The sequence below is a fragment of the Trichoderma ghanense genome (genome assembly GCF_004382785.1).
Source record: "Trichoderma ghanense strain CCMA-1212 chromosome Unknown scaffold_3, whole genome shotgun sequence".
In the NCBI taxonomy this organism is placed as follows: domain Eukaryota; kingdom Fungi; phylum Ascomycota; class Sordariomycetes; order Hypocreales; family Hypocreaceae; genus Trichoderma; species Trichoderma ghanense.
This window is the reverse complement of record NW_027395666.1, coordinates 1,741,691-1,755,890: the sequence shown is the minus strand read 5'-3', so window position 1 is coordinate 1,755,890 and position 14,200 is coordinate 1,741,691. Positions and strand designations below refer to the sequence as shown.

The following is a 14,200-nucleotide window of genomic DNA, read 5'->3' as shown; positions in this document are numbered from 1 at the left end:
GGGGGCACCACAGCGGTCCGGCACTTTCCCCAGATTCTCCAGGTCAGGGGCTGAACTACAGACTCTAGGCTCACGGGAACGCGGGGTACGAGATGGACGAATAGAACAAAACATGTCGTTCGATTTGTTCGAGTCCGTGACTTCCCACTTGCCCCGAGTTTATCTGCCAAGGGGAACCCGGAGATCAGACAATGATGACGGCGCCAGTCTCGGTCCGTTTGATTTTGGCCCCAGGTTCCAAACACAATAAGTGGGCGCAGAGTTTAGCTCTACACTAGCATCACCAGCGAGACCCTCAAGTTTCTCCCTCACGAACTGTTGATCATTCATTCTCATGCCCTCTTCTCTCCTTCTTCTTCCCTCATAATACCGACGCCAAGGAAGGATTACTCGTGTTGAATCCCCAATAACAGCAACATGGCCGACTAACTCCGAATTCAAGCATTGCTCCAGTCCAGTCCATACGCTTTAAGCACTTCATTCCTTCTTCCTCTGCCACCCATCCTCCCCTTCCCTAAGAAACTCCTTGCCCCCTTTCACCAAATCAGTCACGCCCGGAATAGCATTCTCCATCCAAAACTGCGTGCCATTTGGCCTCGCCAGCACTTGTCCGACCTTGCCGCCATCCTCGTGAACGAGCCACCTCTCATCCACCGTCCCAAGGAAGACGTCGACTGTGCTACCGTCATCCGCCGACCGCCAAACCAAAGACGTCCCGCACCGCTTGCAGAACCCTCTAAAGCGACTCGGTGACGATTCGTACTCCTCAAAAGTTGCATAGCTGTTGAATGCTGGCTCGATCTGTGATGGGAGCGCAATGATGAATTGGGCAATGAGGGATGATGTCCACTTGCGACACATGGTGCCTGTGGCGTTCGTCCATTAGCAGTGAGGAACGCGGAGTGAGAGCATGTCGACGATGAAACTGTCAGGGTATGCAACACTTACACTGGCAGGCTGATGACTAAGATAGACAGTGTAAGCCGTCTTCATTCTCCATGTCAGGAGCTGTATTGATCAGGGACATACCTGAGGTGGCCATGGTGTCTCCGTAGACGCAGATATCGAGTAACGGATGGAGCCGCAAAGGCATCCTCCCGTGATGGCCTCGGGAAACCTCATCTTGTTCAAATCTGGAGTCCTAGAGAAACAACCAAAGAACAAGTCAAAGCAGTAATCATAAACAACCCTTTCCTTTAAGCTTGCATCTCAGGTCTTCTCCCGATCGGGCTCACGGCGTAATGCGGAGCTGAATCTGGTAATCATTCCGAGGTCCCAATTTTTCGGCGGAATCGGACAAAGCCGGACCAACGTCCAGATGTCCGCTTTGAACGGACCAACTTCCGGATGAATCTGTCGAAGAACCTTGGCTTGCCCGGGTTGAAGAGACGACTGCCGTCTTTTGCATATCTAGTGATATCCTACTGAGCTGACAGGACGGACAAAGAAGAGGAATGGATTATCTCTTTGGAGTCGGAGATTGCCATTACATGCTATATGCTTGTTACTACACGTACTCCATCACTGCGAACAACAAAGGTTCATGTTCTCTAACCCACCACAAGGTGCGATGATGCGGCAAGTCGCAGTTCAATCTCGACCGAATTTGACACCCACTTTTCTTAACAGAGCATCGGATTAGACTAGTTCCCGCTGTGCTCGTACCACTCACACCGACCAAATCCCAAGTCTTTGTCAACTCTTCATAGGCGGCTGACGGTTATCCAACGTTATCTCATGTCCCAGCTCAATTCTCATTATATGATTAAGTTGTTGTTCGTAACCTGGGTGATACAGAACCCAAGCTCTAGCTTGAAACTCGCCGCTATCGGACAATGTTGAGACCCGTCTTAGGTAGTTTGCAAACCAGCCAAGCTGAAGGGTGAGAAGACTTCTTCACGCACATATCACATGCCTCGTTCGACAAACAGGGCACACATATAATCCAAGAGTGTAAGGTACTCTGGCCTAGGGCTACGTGTTGCTCTCCCCTCTTGCGTCCTCGGCCTTTTCGGCTGAACTTGTCTCGCTTCCTATCAGGCATCAGCTTGTGGTATAATGACGCCGAAGATGCGGGACTCCGAAGTCAACTGAGTTCAGCAGTTATTCGTTTCGCTGTGACGTTTTGGCAGCCACCTGATGACAACATACATGTACCTTGAAAGCAAGTGGGTTGAATGAAAACTGCAAGTAACGACAACCCTAACGGGTCTGCAACTTGAAAGCGATCCTCTTCTGGCGGGATACCTAGTGACCATAGTTTGCAATCCTTGATTGACTTGGCTTTTATTGGCTGGCTTCATAGGGCTGATCAGTTTCAGCAGCCCGTAAGAGTGAGGTATAAGGATCTGACAGCGACGGTCTGGCCCTTCGACACCAGAAAATTGAAGCCCACAGCTCGATGGTTTCGGTACTTGGCTGGTTCATTTGCAACACAGCTCCGATGCCGCAATCATATCATTGGGAGGCTGATAGCATAGGATTAGAGTCGAAGGATCAAAAACGATGCCGCAATCATTTCATTGGGAGGCTGATAGCATAGGATTGGAGTCGAAGGATCAACGAACAAAGGTATTGCATCTGATGACGGTTACCGGCCGCAACAGGGGAAACGCCTCTTACGATTGGGTTCGGCCAGCTCGTACAACGTCTCCAATACCTTACAGCAAGGACGACGTTTAAGGCAATAAATACTGCAAAGGAATACGCTCGACACTTGTTGGCTCACCGACCCGAATCTCAGGTAAGCACTCAATCGCTGGCCCGCAAATCAGAGAATCCGCCCCCCATGTTTGTTCTGGCAATCCGGAGGCTAAAGAGCCGCCTCACCTGGCTTGACACATGATATCACGCATTCGGTTGTCATTCTCTCGCATTCGCATTCGTCAAGCTTACTAAAGGCCGCAAAGCACGGACATGGAGGACATAAGGATGCCAATTCGTGACGCTATTTTCGCTTCAGCTACCAAAGTACATGCCCATCAAGGTGCGGGGTCAATCAGTTTGCCTCTCTATACGCACTGCGGACAAACTCAGTGTTCCGTTCCGGCCGGTTCGGTGGATAAGGCATCATCAAGAACCCGTGGAGAGCTTTCGAGTATTATTTCTCGACGAAAAAGCAGGATAACGGAGCACTCCAGGTCAGGCCAGTAGTTTTGGACAATAACTGGAAGTATCCACTAGAGCAACATTCGGCGTCCAGAGGGTCGAGGGATGTATCTATTTGAAATCCTGCGCAACAAGACGCCCGTTGCCACCGTGGGGCTGCCGAGGCCGAACAAGGAGGATGAGCCGATGGGTCCCGGAAGGCTGAGGCTCAAAGGTTAACAACAGGGTGAGAGATACTGCTCGCATCGTGGGCAATTGCTGTTCGTTTCCTTTGTTGCACCGCCGGCTTTGTCATCGGACACCCTCGAAAACTGCAAAATGCCCCGTTGCCCAAATTCCAAATTGCTCCTCGCCCGGACTCTGCCAACGGCGAAACCCCGACTGGGAGATCCGTCCCGCGCGCCACTAGCAGCAAAACGTCATCGGTGGACCGACTCGAAAGTTGCATTTATATCCTCTGGCTCTGGCTCTGCCTCGGCCTTTTCGACTCTGCATCGCCATCGCACCACCAGCTCGCATCGCCATCACCAGCAAGCAGTTGCTCCTCTGATCCCGACGACTAGACTCAGACTCTTCTCTACAATGTCTTCCGCCACCAGCTTTTTCGACTTCAAGGTGCCCGACGGTAAGCCGCTCCCTCTGCTTTCATCCCGCATCGCCGAAGCTTGCGACAGACTTGCGACACCCCGCGCAGTCTGCGCCAAATATCGTACCACACTTGCAAGGCCCATGACAATCATCATTCTACTCTGCTAACGAGCGCATCGTTTCTCAGCCGCCGACAACGAAGTGCCGCTGTCCAACTACAAGGGCAAGGTCGTCCTCGTCGTCAACACCGCATCCAAGTGCGGCTTCACCTACCAGTACAAGAACCTCGAGTCCGTCTACCAGGCCATCAAGAAGGAGTACCCCGATGACTTCGTCGTCCTCGGCTTCCCCTGCAACCAGTTCGGCTCCCAGGAGCCCGGCAGCAACGAGGAGATTCAGAACTTCTGCACGCTCGACCAAAAGGTTACGTTCCCCGTCCTGGGCAAGATCAATGTCAACGGCGACGACGCCCACCCGCTGTACAAGTGGCTCAAGAAGGAGAAGCCGGGCCTCCTCGGCCTGGAGAGGGTCAAGTGGAACTTTGAAAAGTTCTTGATCGGTCGCGATGGCAAGGTGATTGGCCGCTGGGCGAGCACGACGGAGCCGGAGAAGATTCAGGATAAGATTATTGAGGCCATCAAGCAGCCTGCACCCTAGATGCTGGGTGACGTTTTGGCGATGGGATAGGGAATGTGAGGGGTGGAATAGATTGTAAATAGTGATTATGCCATTTTTCGGACGAGATATACCCCCCTGCCTGCATTTTTCTGACGCTGAACTGAGACGCCGCGAAGCATTACCTTTGGCCGAATGTAAACTGGCCTTGTGTTTTTTTTTTTTTCTTTTTATTGCTCAAGTTCTCACCGGAGCAGCGATATGAACAGAAAAGGTAAAGTTACCGACCGGCCTGTGCGTGATCGTTTCCATAGCGCATCACGAGCCTACCCTGGAGAGGTTTCCATTTTCGAGCTACGCAGATGAAGCATCGGCTCGGTCATGGGCGTAAGCAATAAACAAACACGCAGATGAAGTCGTGGACCATGTGCACACCAAATCTCAAGACATATAGAGTTCCGTCTTCCCCGTCACTGCAAGAATCTCCTGTGCGTAACATAAGGTAAACTGTCTTACAGTGGGTTTTGCAAACAAACGATCACTAGTGGCTTTACGAGCCGAAGCTCGACATAGAATCCTCGGAAACACATTTTGGATCGCTTGGTACCTACCTTCTGTCCTAGGAGAAAAGAGGCAACGTCTGGTACAACGCCATAGACCGGCGACGCGGCTTTGCGGCTGTGCCGTTGCACGGATCGAGCTCTGGCTTCCTCCGTGTAAGTTAGCCAGCCGTCGCTGATCCAGCAGGCGCTGGGTTTGGGCACGTCTAAGCGAACTGCCGAAGCATCTGAGTCTGATTTGTTCTGTTACCCGATATTGACCATTGCCTTGCAGCTGAATCGGGTGATTCGTGTGGAAGAGTCAAGGTACCAAGCTTCGTCCCCTACTTCAGATGTCATCTTCAAGTCGAGGCAAGCCTGAAATTGAAGTCTTGTACCAAGCAACAGAGCCAATCTCAGCTGCTGAAAGATCGTGCTGCTTCAACTTTTATTACCCCCCTACACACCTTCATCTTGCACCCAAATTGACGGAACGCTTGGCACGGTCAATCTCCGTCAAAGGGATTCCGATATACCGAACCAGGCTAATCTTCTCAAATCGGCGTCCTCAGCTGGAGGTAGTTCCTCTGGGGAAGCAAAGTTTCTACTACTATTATACCTATACCGCGTAAGAAGCTACGAGGAAACCACGGTATACCAGCATCAGCGCGGTTTGCAAAGCATCTCCCGGCAACGCTGGACAAGATCCCACCGTGGCTGAGCGCCAAAGGAATGGATGGAGGAGTCAAAGGCAAAATAGTCGAGGTGCACTATCAGCGCGATACTGTAGCAGTCAATGCCTTGCGGCGATCACAGGCCTTGCACAGCTATTGGTGCTACAGTACATACTCGTAGGTGGGCGGGTGGCTCAGGTGGGAAGTTGGAGGGCAGGAGGGATGGGCGGCCCCTGCAGAGCGCTGCCGTGCTAGCGCCCAATAGGGGCAGCTGGAGCACAGCCTAGGCAGGAAGCGTGCTGGTCTAATGCAGGAACCGAAACGTGGCGGCAACCACTGCTTCCTTCCTTCCCATCCAGGCCGGTTGCCAGCCCAGTCTCTTTCTCCCAGCATCACCACGGCAAATGAGACGAAAACACAACAACCAACTTAGCAGAATCCCTGTGTACCACAGCCTCTGTTGATCGGCTTGATACGTCAGTCAGCAAGCAAAGCCACCTCAGCCAGGAAGCAGAGCTCCCCCAATGCCCGACGCGCTGCAGTGCTGCAGTGCTGTCGCCTCCCGTGTCTGGCTTGGCGAGCTATCCGGCATGTTTCGTCTTCTCCGCTTCGCGGCCCCTTCGTCATTAATAACTTTTCAACCTCAGCTGGGGGGCCCCTTTACGACTCGATCCCTGTCCACTCGCCCCGGTGTTCAGGCTAGGCCCTATTTCTCCCACTTCATGCTTCCGAAACTTTGCCTTTGGTTGCTGCGGCCACTCAGTCGCCCGCCGCACACAAGTCTGGGTGACGGTGTCTGCATGGACGCTCTAATGCTTGTCGACGCAGCCTCACGGACGAGCAGGATCTACAAGTGCATCGAATGACGGGAGATGTGATTGGCGCGAAATGGGATTCAGTGGCATCTCTACTCCTGCAGAGGAGCGACCTTCGATGCTGGCCTGATTTCAGGATCGCGCCAAGGCCCTAAGAAGCATGTCTTCTCCCCTCCTCTTTCGGTAGCCTGGATGTGAGAGCAAAGCAGCTGAAATGTTTGTTCGCCAAGATAAGGCGAAGCCAACGCGTTCAGACATGAGATGGCCGGGAAGAAAAGAGGAAGGGAGAAAAAGGAGTTCGGATAGATGCGTCCGTCTAGGCGCCCGTCCGAGCTTCGCAAAGCAATGGATACTGTCTGCAGCTACGGGAGGCACGGGAGGCGCACAGGTGATCGAAGCAGACCGGCTTCACGCTCGCGACTTTATTTAGCGCTCTAGCTTCGATTGAAGCTTATCTGGTGCTACCGAGCGCTCTGTCCGTTTCCCGCTGCAGGAACTCGACCGGCTGGGCTGCAGAAACTTGAAGCTCGAGGCCTCTTCTGGTGTTGGCTCGCCCGCGTGCACCAGTTGATTCGCCACATCGAGGAGGTGAAAACGCGGGAGAGCTCTGGACCCCCTGCTCGTCTTCATTTGCTCATTTCCTCTGTGCGCCCACGACTAATACCCACTGCCGCGGCTTGGCCCAAACAGACGCAGGCAGAGCCGTCCTGCTCGTCCCTGGATTGGCGCAACCCTGTGGCCGTTTTAACTCCTCCCAAGCGACGCCATACATGGACAGACATGGATGCTGGGACCCACGCCAGGGCCATGGATCGCCGGGGCTGGTCGAGTCGTCTTTGTTCGCTCGTCGACTACGAGTAATTATCCACACGCGCAGGCAGGGTACGGGACGCCGAGTTGATTATACATAATGCTCCCTGGACCAGCTCCCTCGCTCTCCATCTCGACCTCAGAGGTCTCCCTCCTTCTCTCGCCTAAGTCGCTCCCTTTCTTGTCCAACTGCTTTTCAGTCTTTCCTTCTTCTTCGTGCTTCTTCTTATTACTTAGCATCTTTGCCGGTCATTCTTTACGCCGGCAATTGCATACGTTTGCTACAAGTATGCGTTCCACTCTTTATGGCCTCGCGGCCCTGCCCCTTGCGGCTCACGCCCTCGAATTCATCGACGACGCAATCGCCCAGCAGAATGGAATTATGCGATATACTCTCACCACTAGCAAGGGCGCCACCTCGAAGCACCTTCACAGGCGCCAGGATAGCGCCGATTTGCAGTCCCAGCAGACTGGCTACTTTTATAGCATCCAGCTCGAGATTGGCACACCACCGCAGGCAGTGAGCGTCAATTTCGACACTGGCTCCTCCGAGCTCTGGGTCAACCCCGTGTGCAGCAAGGCGACGGATCCTGCCTTTTGCAAGACCTTTGGCCAGTACAACCTTTCCACCACCTATGTTGACGCCAAGGCTCCCGGAGGTATCAAATATGGTACCGGCTTTGTTGATTTCAACTACGGCTACGACTATGTCCAGCTTGGCTGTAAGTTGATGTCCTTTTCTACACCAGGAGCTGTTGCGGTGGGGGAAATGGAGTGAACAAGGGCACTCGATGAATTTTGGCCAAGCTTGCTTCAATGCCATATTGTGGACGAACTTGATACATGGGAGAGGAAGAAGGACTCTGGAGAATGAAGGCTCGCTAACCAGCAATGCAGCTCTGCGTATCAACCAGCAAGTCTTCGGTGTTGCCACTGACAGCGAGTTTGCTTCCGTCGGTATCCTCGGTGCCGGCCCCGACCTGAGCGGCTGGACGAGCCCCTACCCCTTTGTCATCGACAACCTGGTCAAGCAGGGCTTCATCAAGAGCAGGGCTTTCAGTCTCGACATCCGTGGCCTCGACAGCGACCGAGGCTCCGTCACTTACGGTGGAATCGACATCAAGAAGTTCTCTGGCCCCCTTGCCAAGAAGCCCATCATCCCCGCCGCCCAGTCTCCTGATGGCTACACCCGCTACTGGGTTAACATGGACGGCATGAGCATTACCAAGGAGGATGGATCCAAGCTTGAGATCTTCGACAAGCCCAACGGCCAGCCGGTGCTCCTCGACAGCGGCTACACCGTCAGCACGCTTCCCGGCCCCCTGATGGACAAGATCCTCGAGGGCTTCCCCTCCGCCCGTCTGGAGTCCACCTCCGGCGACTACATCGTCGACTGCGACATCATCGACACCCCCGGGCGTGTCAACTTCAAGTTTGGCAACGTTGTGGTCGACGTTGAGTACAGGGACTTCATCTGGCAGCAGCCCGACCTGGGCATCTGCAAGCTCGGCGTCTCCCAGGATGACAACTTCCCTGTTCTGGGCGACACCTTCCTGCGCGCTGCCTACGTCGTCTTTGACTGGGACAACCAGGACATTCACATTGCGGCCAACGAGGACTGCGGCACCGAGCTGATCCCCATCGGCTCCGGCCCCGATGCCGTCCCGGCTTCTGCCATTGGCAAGTGCTCTCCCTCCGTCAAGAACGGCGCGACCACCTCTGCTGCCGAGACCACGGCCACGTCTGCCGCCGCCACGACGTCTGAGCTGGCCACCACCACCTCCGAGGCTGCCACGACGTCTGCTGCCGCCGAGACCACCAGCGTGCCGCTGACCACCGCGCCTGCCACCACCGGAGCCCTGCCCACGACCTCTCACCGATTCAGCAACGGCACTGCCCCCTACCCCATCCCCAGCCTCAGCTCCGCCGCCGCCGCCTACCCCGTCCCGAGCCTCAGCTCCGCCGCCGCCGCCTACCCCGTCCCGAGCCTCAGCTCCGCCGCCGCCGCCGGCTCTAGCACCGTCCTCTCCGAATCCAGCACCGACGCTGCTGCTCCCGGCACCACCTCCGCGGCCGCTGCCTCGGGCACTGACTCTGGCTCTGGCGCCGCCACCACGCCCTCCGCAACGTACACGTCGACCTTCACCACCACCAACGTTTACACCGTCACCTCGTGCCCGCCCTCGGTCACCAACTGCCCCGTTGGCCACGTCACGACCGAGATTGTCACCTCGTACACGACCTGGTGCCCCGTTGAGAACGGCCCGCATCCCACGGCTCCTCCTAGGCCCGCGGCTCCCGAGATCACTGCAACCTTCACGCTTCCCAACACGTACACCTGCAGCCAAGGCAAGGACACCTGCAGCAACCCCCAGACGGCGCCTCACGTCATTGTTGTCACTCCCATTGTCACCCAGACGGCCCCCGTTGTGATCCCTGGTGCTGCGGTCCCCACCTCCAGCTCTGTCGCCGCTTCGTCTCCCGTCTCGCCCAGCGTGGTGCCATCGCCCACTGCCCCTGTCGCCACCAGCCCGGCCCAGTCCGCCTACTACCCGCCTCCTCCTCCGCCTGAGCATGCCGTTTCTTCTCCGGCTGCCAGCGCCCCCGCCATCACGCCGGCTCCCGTGCCCTTCCCTACCGGTGGACTGACGACCGTCATCGCCCCTGGCAGCACCGGTGTTCCCTCTCAGCCTGCCCAGTCCGGCCTGCCTCCTGTTCCGGCCGGAGCTGCCGGATTCCGCGCCCCTGCCATGGTGGCTCTGTTGGCCGGAGCCGTGGCTGCTGCGTTGTTGTAAATTCATGTGAATACGAGATGAGCATTGTACACTTTGGTTATGTTACTTCAGAAGGAGGGAAAGCCCAAGCACCCATAGAGACATAAGAGATGACCAGTGCGCGGGCGCGTGTACGGAAGGCGAATTACTATCGAGGGTTCCGTTGGTGGTCCGTCGCTTGGCTGCATAATGCTATATACCTATTACCTAGTCCAGAGCTGTGGATCGTTATTTCTCTCTTCGCGAGGCTTCTGTAGAAGTACACGGGATGGATGTCTCCCGTATCGCGATTAATATTTATTCTTTGTCTGACCGTTTGACTGCTGTTCTAATGTCCTCAAGACAATCAGTGTGACAAAGATGTTTTGGGAGAGCTTCCAAATGATGATGCTAGGTGTTGACATGAACGTGAAACGGTTCGATCCCATTGAATCCAACTTTGCAGTGTGGCCTCCGGGTCATTGCGACTTCAGATGAAGAAGAAGAAAGAAAGAAGGAGAAGCAATGGACGTTGAGATAATCCGACAAGGTGTTTCCTTTCTTGCCTCATGTTGTTGACTTGATCACGTCCATCATGACTTTCGTTCTGTCCCACTTGCTCACATTGTTCTAACATTATCATCTGTAACAGAACATGATGGATGGTACTGCGTTCCTTTTTGCTCCTCTCTACATAGAAGTTGCTCATGAGAAGTGTGTGTTCATCTGCTCGAATCATTGGATCCATGGTCGCCGCTCAGGCTCTTTGGCTGCTACAACAATTGTGTCATTTGTTTCCTACGGAGAAATGCCTACAGGTTCCTTCTTCATACAGAATCATCCCACTGGGACGGTTACGTCCAATAGCTGCAGCATATAGACAGCCGATGCATCTTCGGCCTCACAGAGAACAATCCATTCGTCAAGAAAATCAAAAAGAAGGACTCGGCGAAGAACAAGGGGTGAGGTGTGAACGAAGCCCACGACGAACTCTCCGCTGCCGGGATTGATATACGCGAAACACCAGACATCTCAAATCTCGCAGTGGAAAAATTTTCTCCATCATCCTCACCATCTCTACTCGGGTTCATGCGGAACATGTATGCCAATTCATACATACCTTTGTACCTTGGAGTAGGATCAAGCATCCACTCCTATTCCAAGGCTAATTTCCTTCCATGTGAAAGGGAGACTTCCCCTTTCCACCGTTCTGTTCCTCAATTTTACTGCCGTGTTGAGAACGTTGCAGACTCTTTGGAGGGGGGAACGTCGCCATCCATATGGGGACGGCGATGGTGACATGACCGGGATGGAGGGAGGATCTCGACCTGATCAAAAGTGCGATCTCTTATCACGATCCTAGCGGGATTTAAAATCTGTTGGTGTGGGTGCGGGCTACACCCTCATGTCCGGCACAAAGATAGCGAAGCGAAACCAGATGGACAAGGAGGAGAATAGCAGTAAAGCAGATTGGAGAGACAGGAGGATCAAGAAGAAAGAAGAAGGGGCGAGAAGGAAGAGCGAGAAAAGGACAAAAGGCGAACCATGACAGCGTCAAAGTCACCTTTGAATAAGTCGCCGATACGCCAGTAATGCCCATAACTCTTCAACCGCGGCACTATCAACAACGACAATAAAGTGCCAAAAGGCTCGGCAACTCTCCAAGCGGTTTGCAGCCACGCTTCTCGTTTGTTCTGCATCGTCGTTTGTTTCCCATGTGAAAATTCCACTTCATTCCATGCAGATGCACATGGTCTTCTACCCACACGCACAAGAAGAAGCAAAGCAAATGAAAAGGACAGAAATCAAAAAGAGACACACACGCACAGCGTCATTGGCGGGCCTGCAGGCACCAGCTGGAAAGGCAGCACCGCCAAGAAACAGGCAGAATGGTGAAAGCCCCAAAAGGACATTGTTTCTCGTCATGCAATAGACCGCAAACCCCGCGCTCCCCAATTCGCCCTCGTACATATGTGCCTGAATACCGCTCCAGTCTGTTCCTCTCTTTCAGTGTGTGTCTGTCTGGGAGGGGTGGAGCAGAGGCAAAAGTTCGTTTTTCCCTTGCCCTCGAAGCTGTTCGTACTTGAGCATGGTATCTGCACCCATGCTGTATATGGCAACGCGTGAAAGTCCAGCTGCGATAAGGTCCGTTGCTAGAGGTAGGACCCTGTTTGACAGACCGGAACCCTGCTCTCCCGTTGCCATCGCGTTATTTGGGGGGCGAATCGACGATCACTGCCTCCTAGCAGCATAGTCCTTGTTTACCGCAGCCTGGTCAACTCCGGGCTCCGACTCCAATGAGGGACTCGACGGGCCGACCGGTAGGATGCGCCAAAAAGGCACTCAGCAGGCGAGGCGAGACAGTCTCGTCGGCCAACTGCCTGGCTAGGGCCCGCTGCCAAGCTGCGTGGTTTGCAGGCAAGCTTGACGTCTCCTTCCCTCTGCCACCGCCGCCGTCTGTCTTGACTCTTTTCTGCTCCCGCCGATATCGTACTCTGTGAGCAAAAGCGATTCATTGTGGCCACCAGCGATTAGAGATGGAGATAAGAACAAGGTGATCAGCAATGAAAGCCGTCGAGCGATCGCAGGGCAAGGCAAGCCAGGTGTCTCCACAACAAATGCGACACCTGAGCGCGTATCGTGAATGGGTTCTGGCTGAGAAGCTCGGATGGGCGTCGGGAGTCGTCCGAGCCATTGGTTTGCAAGGCCGGCTGGGTTTCTGGACGAGTTGACCAACAGCGCCTGATGCTGGCGGCCAATCCCGTGGCAAGAACCAAAGGCTTGCCGTTGCCGAACTGTAGGTGCAGTGCAGCCGGATCATGCAAACGATGGACTTGGAGGAGGAGCATCGGCTTCTTGCCGCCACCCTCCAGAGGGCTTCGGGAACTGCGGCTATTAATCCCGCCCGCACATCTTCATCGTCTTCGGAGTTCATGCAAGGGGCGCCGAATCGAGCGGAGGCGAAGAGACCAGTGGAGGCCCAACTGTGCGCTCTGTACCACAGCAGGCAACAAGTCCAGAGCCAGAAAAACGGGAATAACACTCGCAGTTTCGGGGCTGCAAAACATGTCCCTGCTTGCAAAGTTGCAACTGCTTCTTGAATTGCAGGCTTCGTATGCAGGTCAAGCAGAATGTACACCAGCTACCCTGATTCGAGAAGCATCTGGGCAGAGCGTGTTGCCTGTTTGGCTTGTGAATGGTTTCATACCTTCCACAAGGGGTATTCTTTGGGCTGTACGAAGCAGTGCCACCCCCGTCAGTCAACAGCTCGAATGTAGCGTTCCATGTCGCGCAAAAGGAAATGTTACCTCAAAAGCCACGGTCCGGGGTACATGATTAGGCCGTCAACGGGAGTCGCCGTGTACCAATTGCCGGGGGGGGGAGTTGGTCATGGGCATGCGATTTCCCATGGGAATTTCTTTTTCCTTCGTCGTCTCTCCCATAGAGACATTTCGCGAGCCATTGCTTCTCTGGACTACTCCTCTGTGTGTTGAAGGGGGAAAGGATGTGATGACATGAGAAACAAAATATCCGCTGTGCTTATAAGACAGCCTTGACAGTCCTGTGAATAGAGTTCATGATGTGTGCCGCTTGGTCCGGCCCTTGCGTTCCAGGATCGTGAAAGGAAGAAGCACTAGGGCTTTGCTCGGATTGCGAGTGGGAAGTCGACTCCGGAGCTCAACGACAAAAGTGAGTGAAGAAAAAACAACATGGGAAAAGACGTCAAAGAGATCCGACCAGAGCACCCAAAGTCCCGTGTGGGGGAGCTGGGCAGGCCCAGGTGCTCCGCAGACGCTTGATGCTAACCGTTTGTTACGCACTCGTCCGTAACTTTTGCCCTCCAATTTATCTTCTGCAGAGTCGTCTTTAGCCTGTCTCTGCAGTGCAGCCGTAGACTGCGGATGCGATGCTACATATCCACTGCCCATGCATGGCTTTCAATTCGGAAAACCGCGTGCAGTGTGGATGTAGTAGTATTCGAGCTCTGTCCACCTTTGGCGCTCGCGGCCGTTTCGAAGTGACAATACCGGGATAAGAGTCCAGGTCGTTTTGCCGCCGACTTGACATGGCGGGGCCTGGTGACCCCAGTTATGTACGTGTTTTCTGCTGTCATGTTCCGTGTTTCTTTTCTCCTCGGTCCCCAATACTCATACTCACTCTGTTGGTCATCAACATTGGAATCCAGAGCCGCCGTTGAGCCGTCAGAGAAGGGCTAGCACCAGACTGTGCAGACCAAAGTATCGATTGCGTGCTTGATTGGATGTGGTTACTCTCGGCATAGCTCTTGAGCTCGCGGG

The 14,200-nt window shown here is 54.4% G+C and overlaps 4 protein-coding genes across 4 annotated transcripts; 2 read left to right on the top strand and 2 right to left on the bottom strand.

Moving 5' to 3' along the window:
* Nucleotides 1-477: 477 nt before the first annotated feature.
* CCMA1212_003909 (uncharacterized protein) lies at nt 478-1,122 on the bottom strand (the record flags this gene model as incomplete). Its single annotated transcript, XM_073701238.1, has 3 exons — nt 478-866; nt 949-964; nt 1,030-1,122. The coding sequence occupies 3 exons, from the start codon at nt 1,120-1,122 to the stop codon at nt 478-480; spliced, it is 498 nt and encodes a 165-aa protein (XP_073560735.1).
* A 2,304-nt stretch (nt 1,123-3,426) lies between these two features.
* CCMA1212_003908 (Glutathione peroxidase) lies at nt 3,427-4,353 on the top strand (the record flags this gene model as incomplete). Its single annotated transcript, XM_073701237.1, has 2 exons — nt 3,427-3,817; nt 3,884-4,353. 2 exons carry the CDS (start codon nt 3,427-3,429, stop codon nt 4,351-4,353), a joined length of 861 nt encoding a protein of 286 aa, XP_073560734.1.
* Nucleotides 4,354-7,438: 3,085 nt separating this feature from the next.
* Nucleotides 7,439-9,944, top strand: CCMA1212_003907 (Aspartic proteinase MKC7; the record flags this gene model as incomplete). The annotated part of the gene is made up of 2 exons (XM_073701236.1): nt 7,439-7,871; nt 8,047-9,944. The coding sequence occupies 2 exons, from the start codon at nt 7,439-7,441 to the stop codon at nt 9,942-9,944; spliced, it is 2,331 nt and encodes a 776-aa protein (XP_073560733.1).
* A 2,889-nt stretch (nt 9,945-12,833) lies between these two features.
* Nucleotides 12,834-13,236, bottom strand: CCMA1212_003906 (uncharacterized protein; the record flags this gene model as incomplete). The annotated part of the gene is made up of 2 exons (XM_073701235.1): nt 12,834-13,134; nt 13,211-13,236. The coding sequence occupies 2 exons, from the start codon at nt 13,234-13,236 to the stop codon at nt 12,834-12,836; spliced, it is 327 nt and encodes a 108-aa protein (XP_073560732.1).
* Between the last annotated feature and the right edge of the window lie 964 nt (nt 13,237-14,200).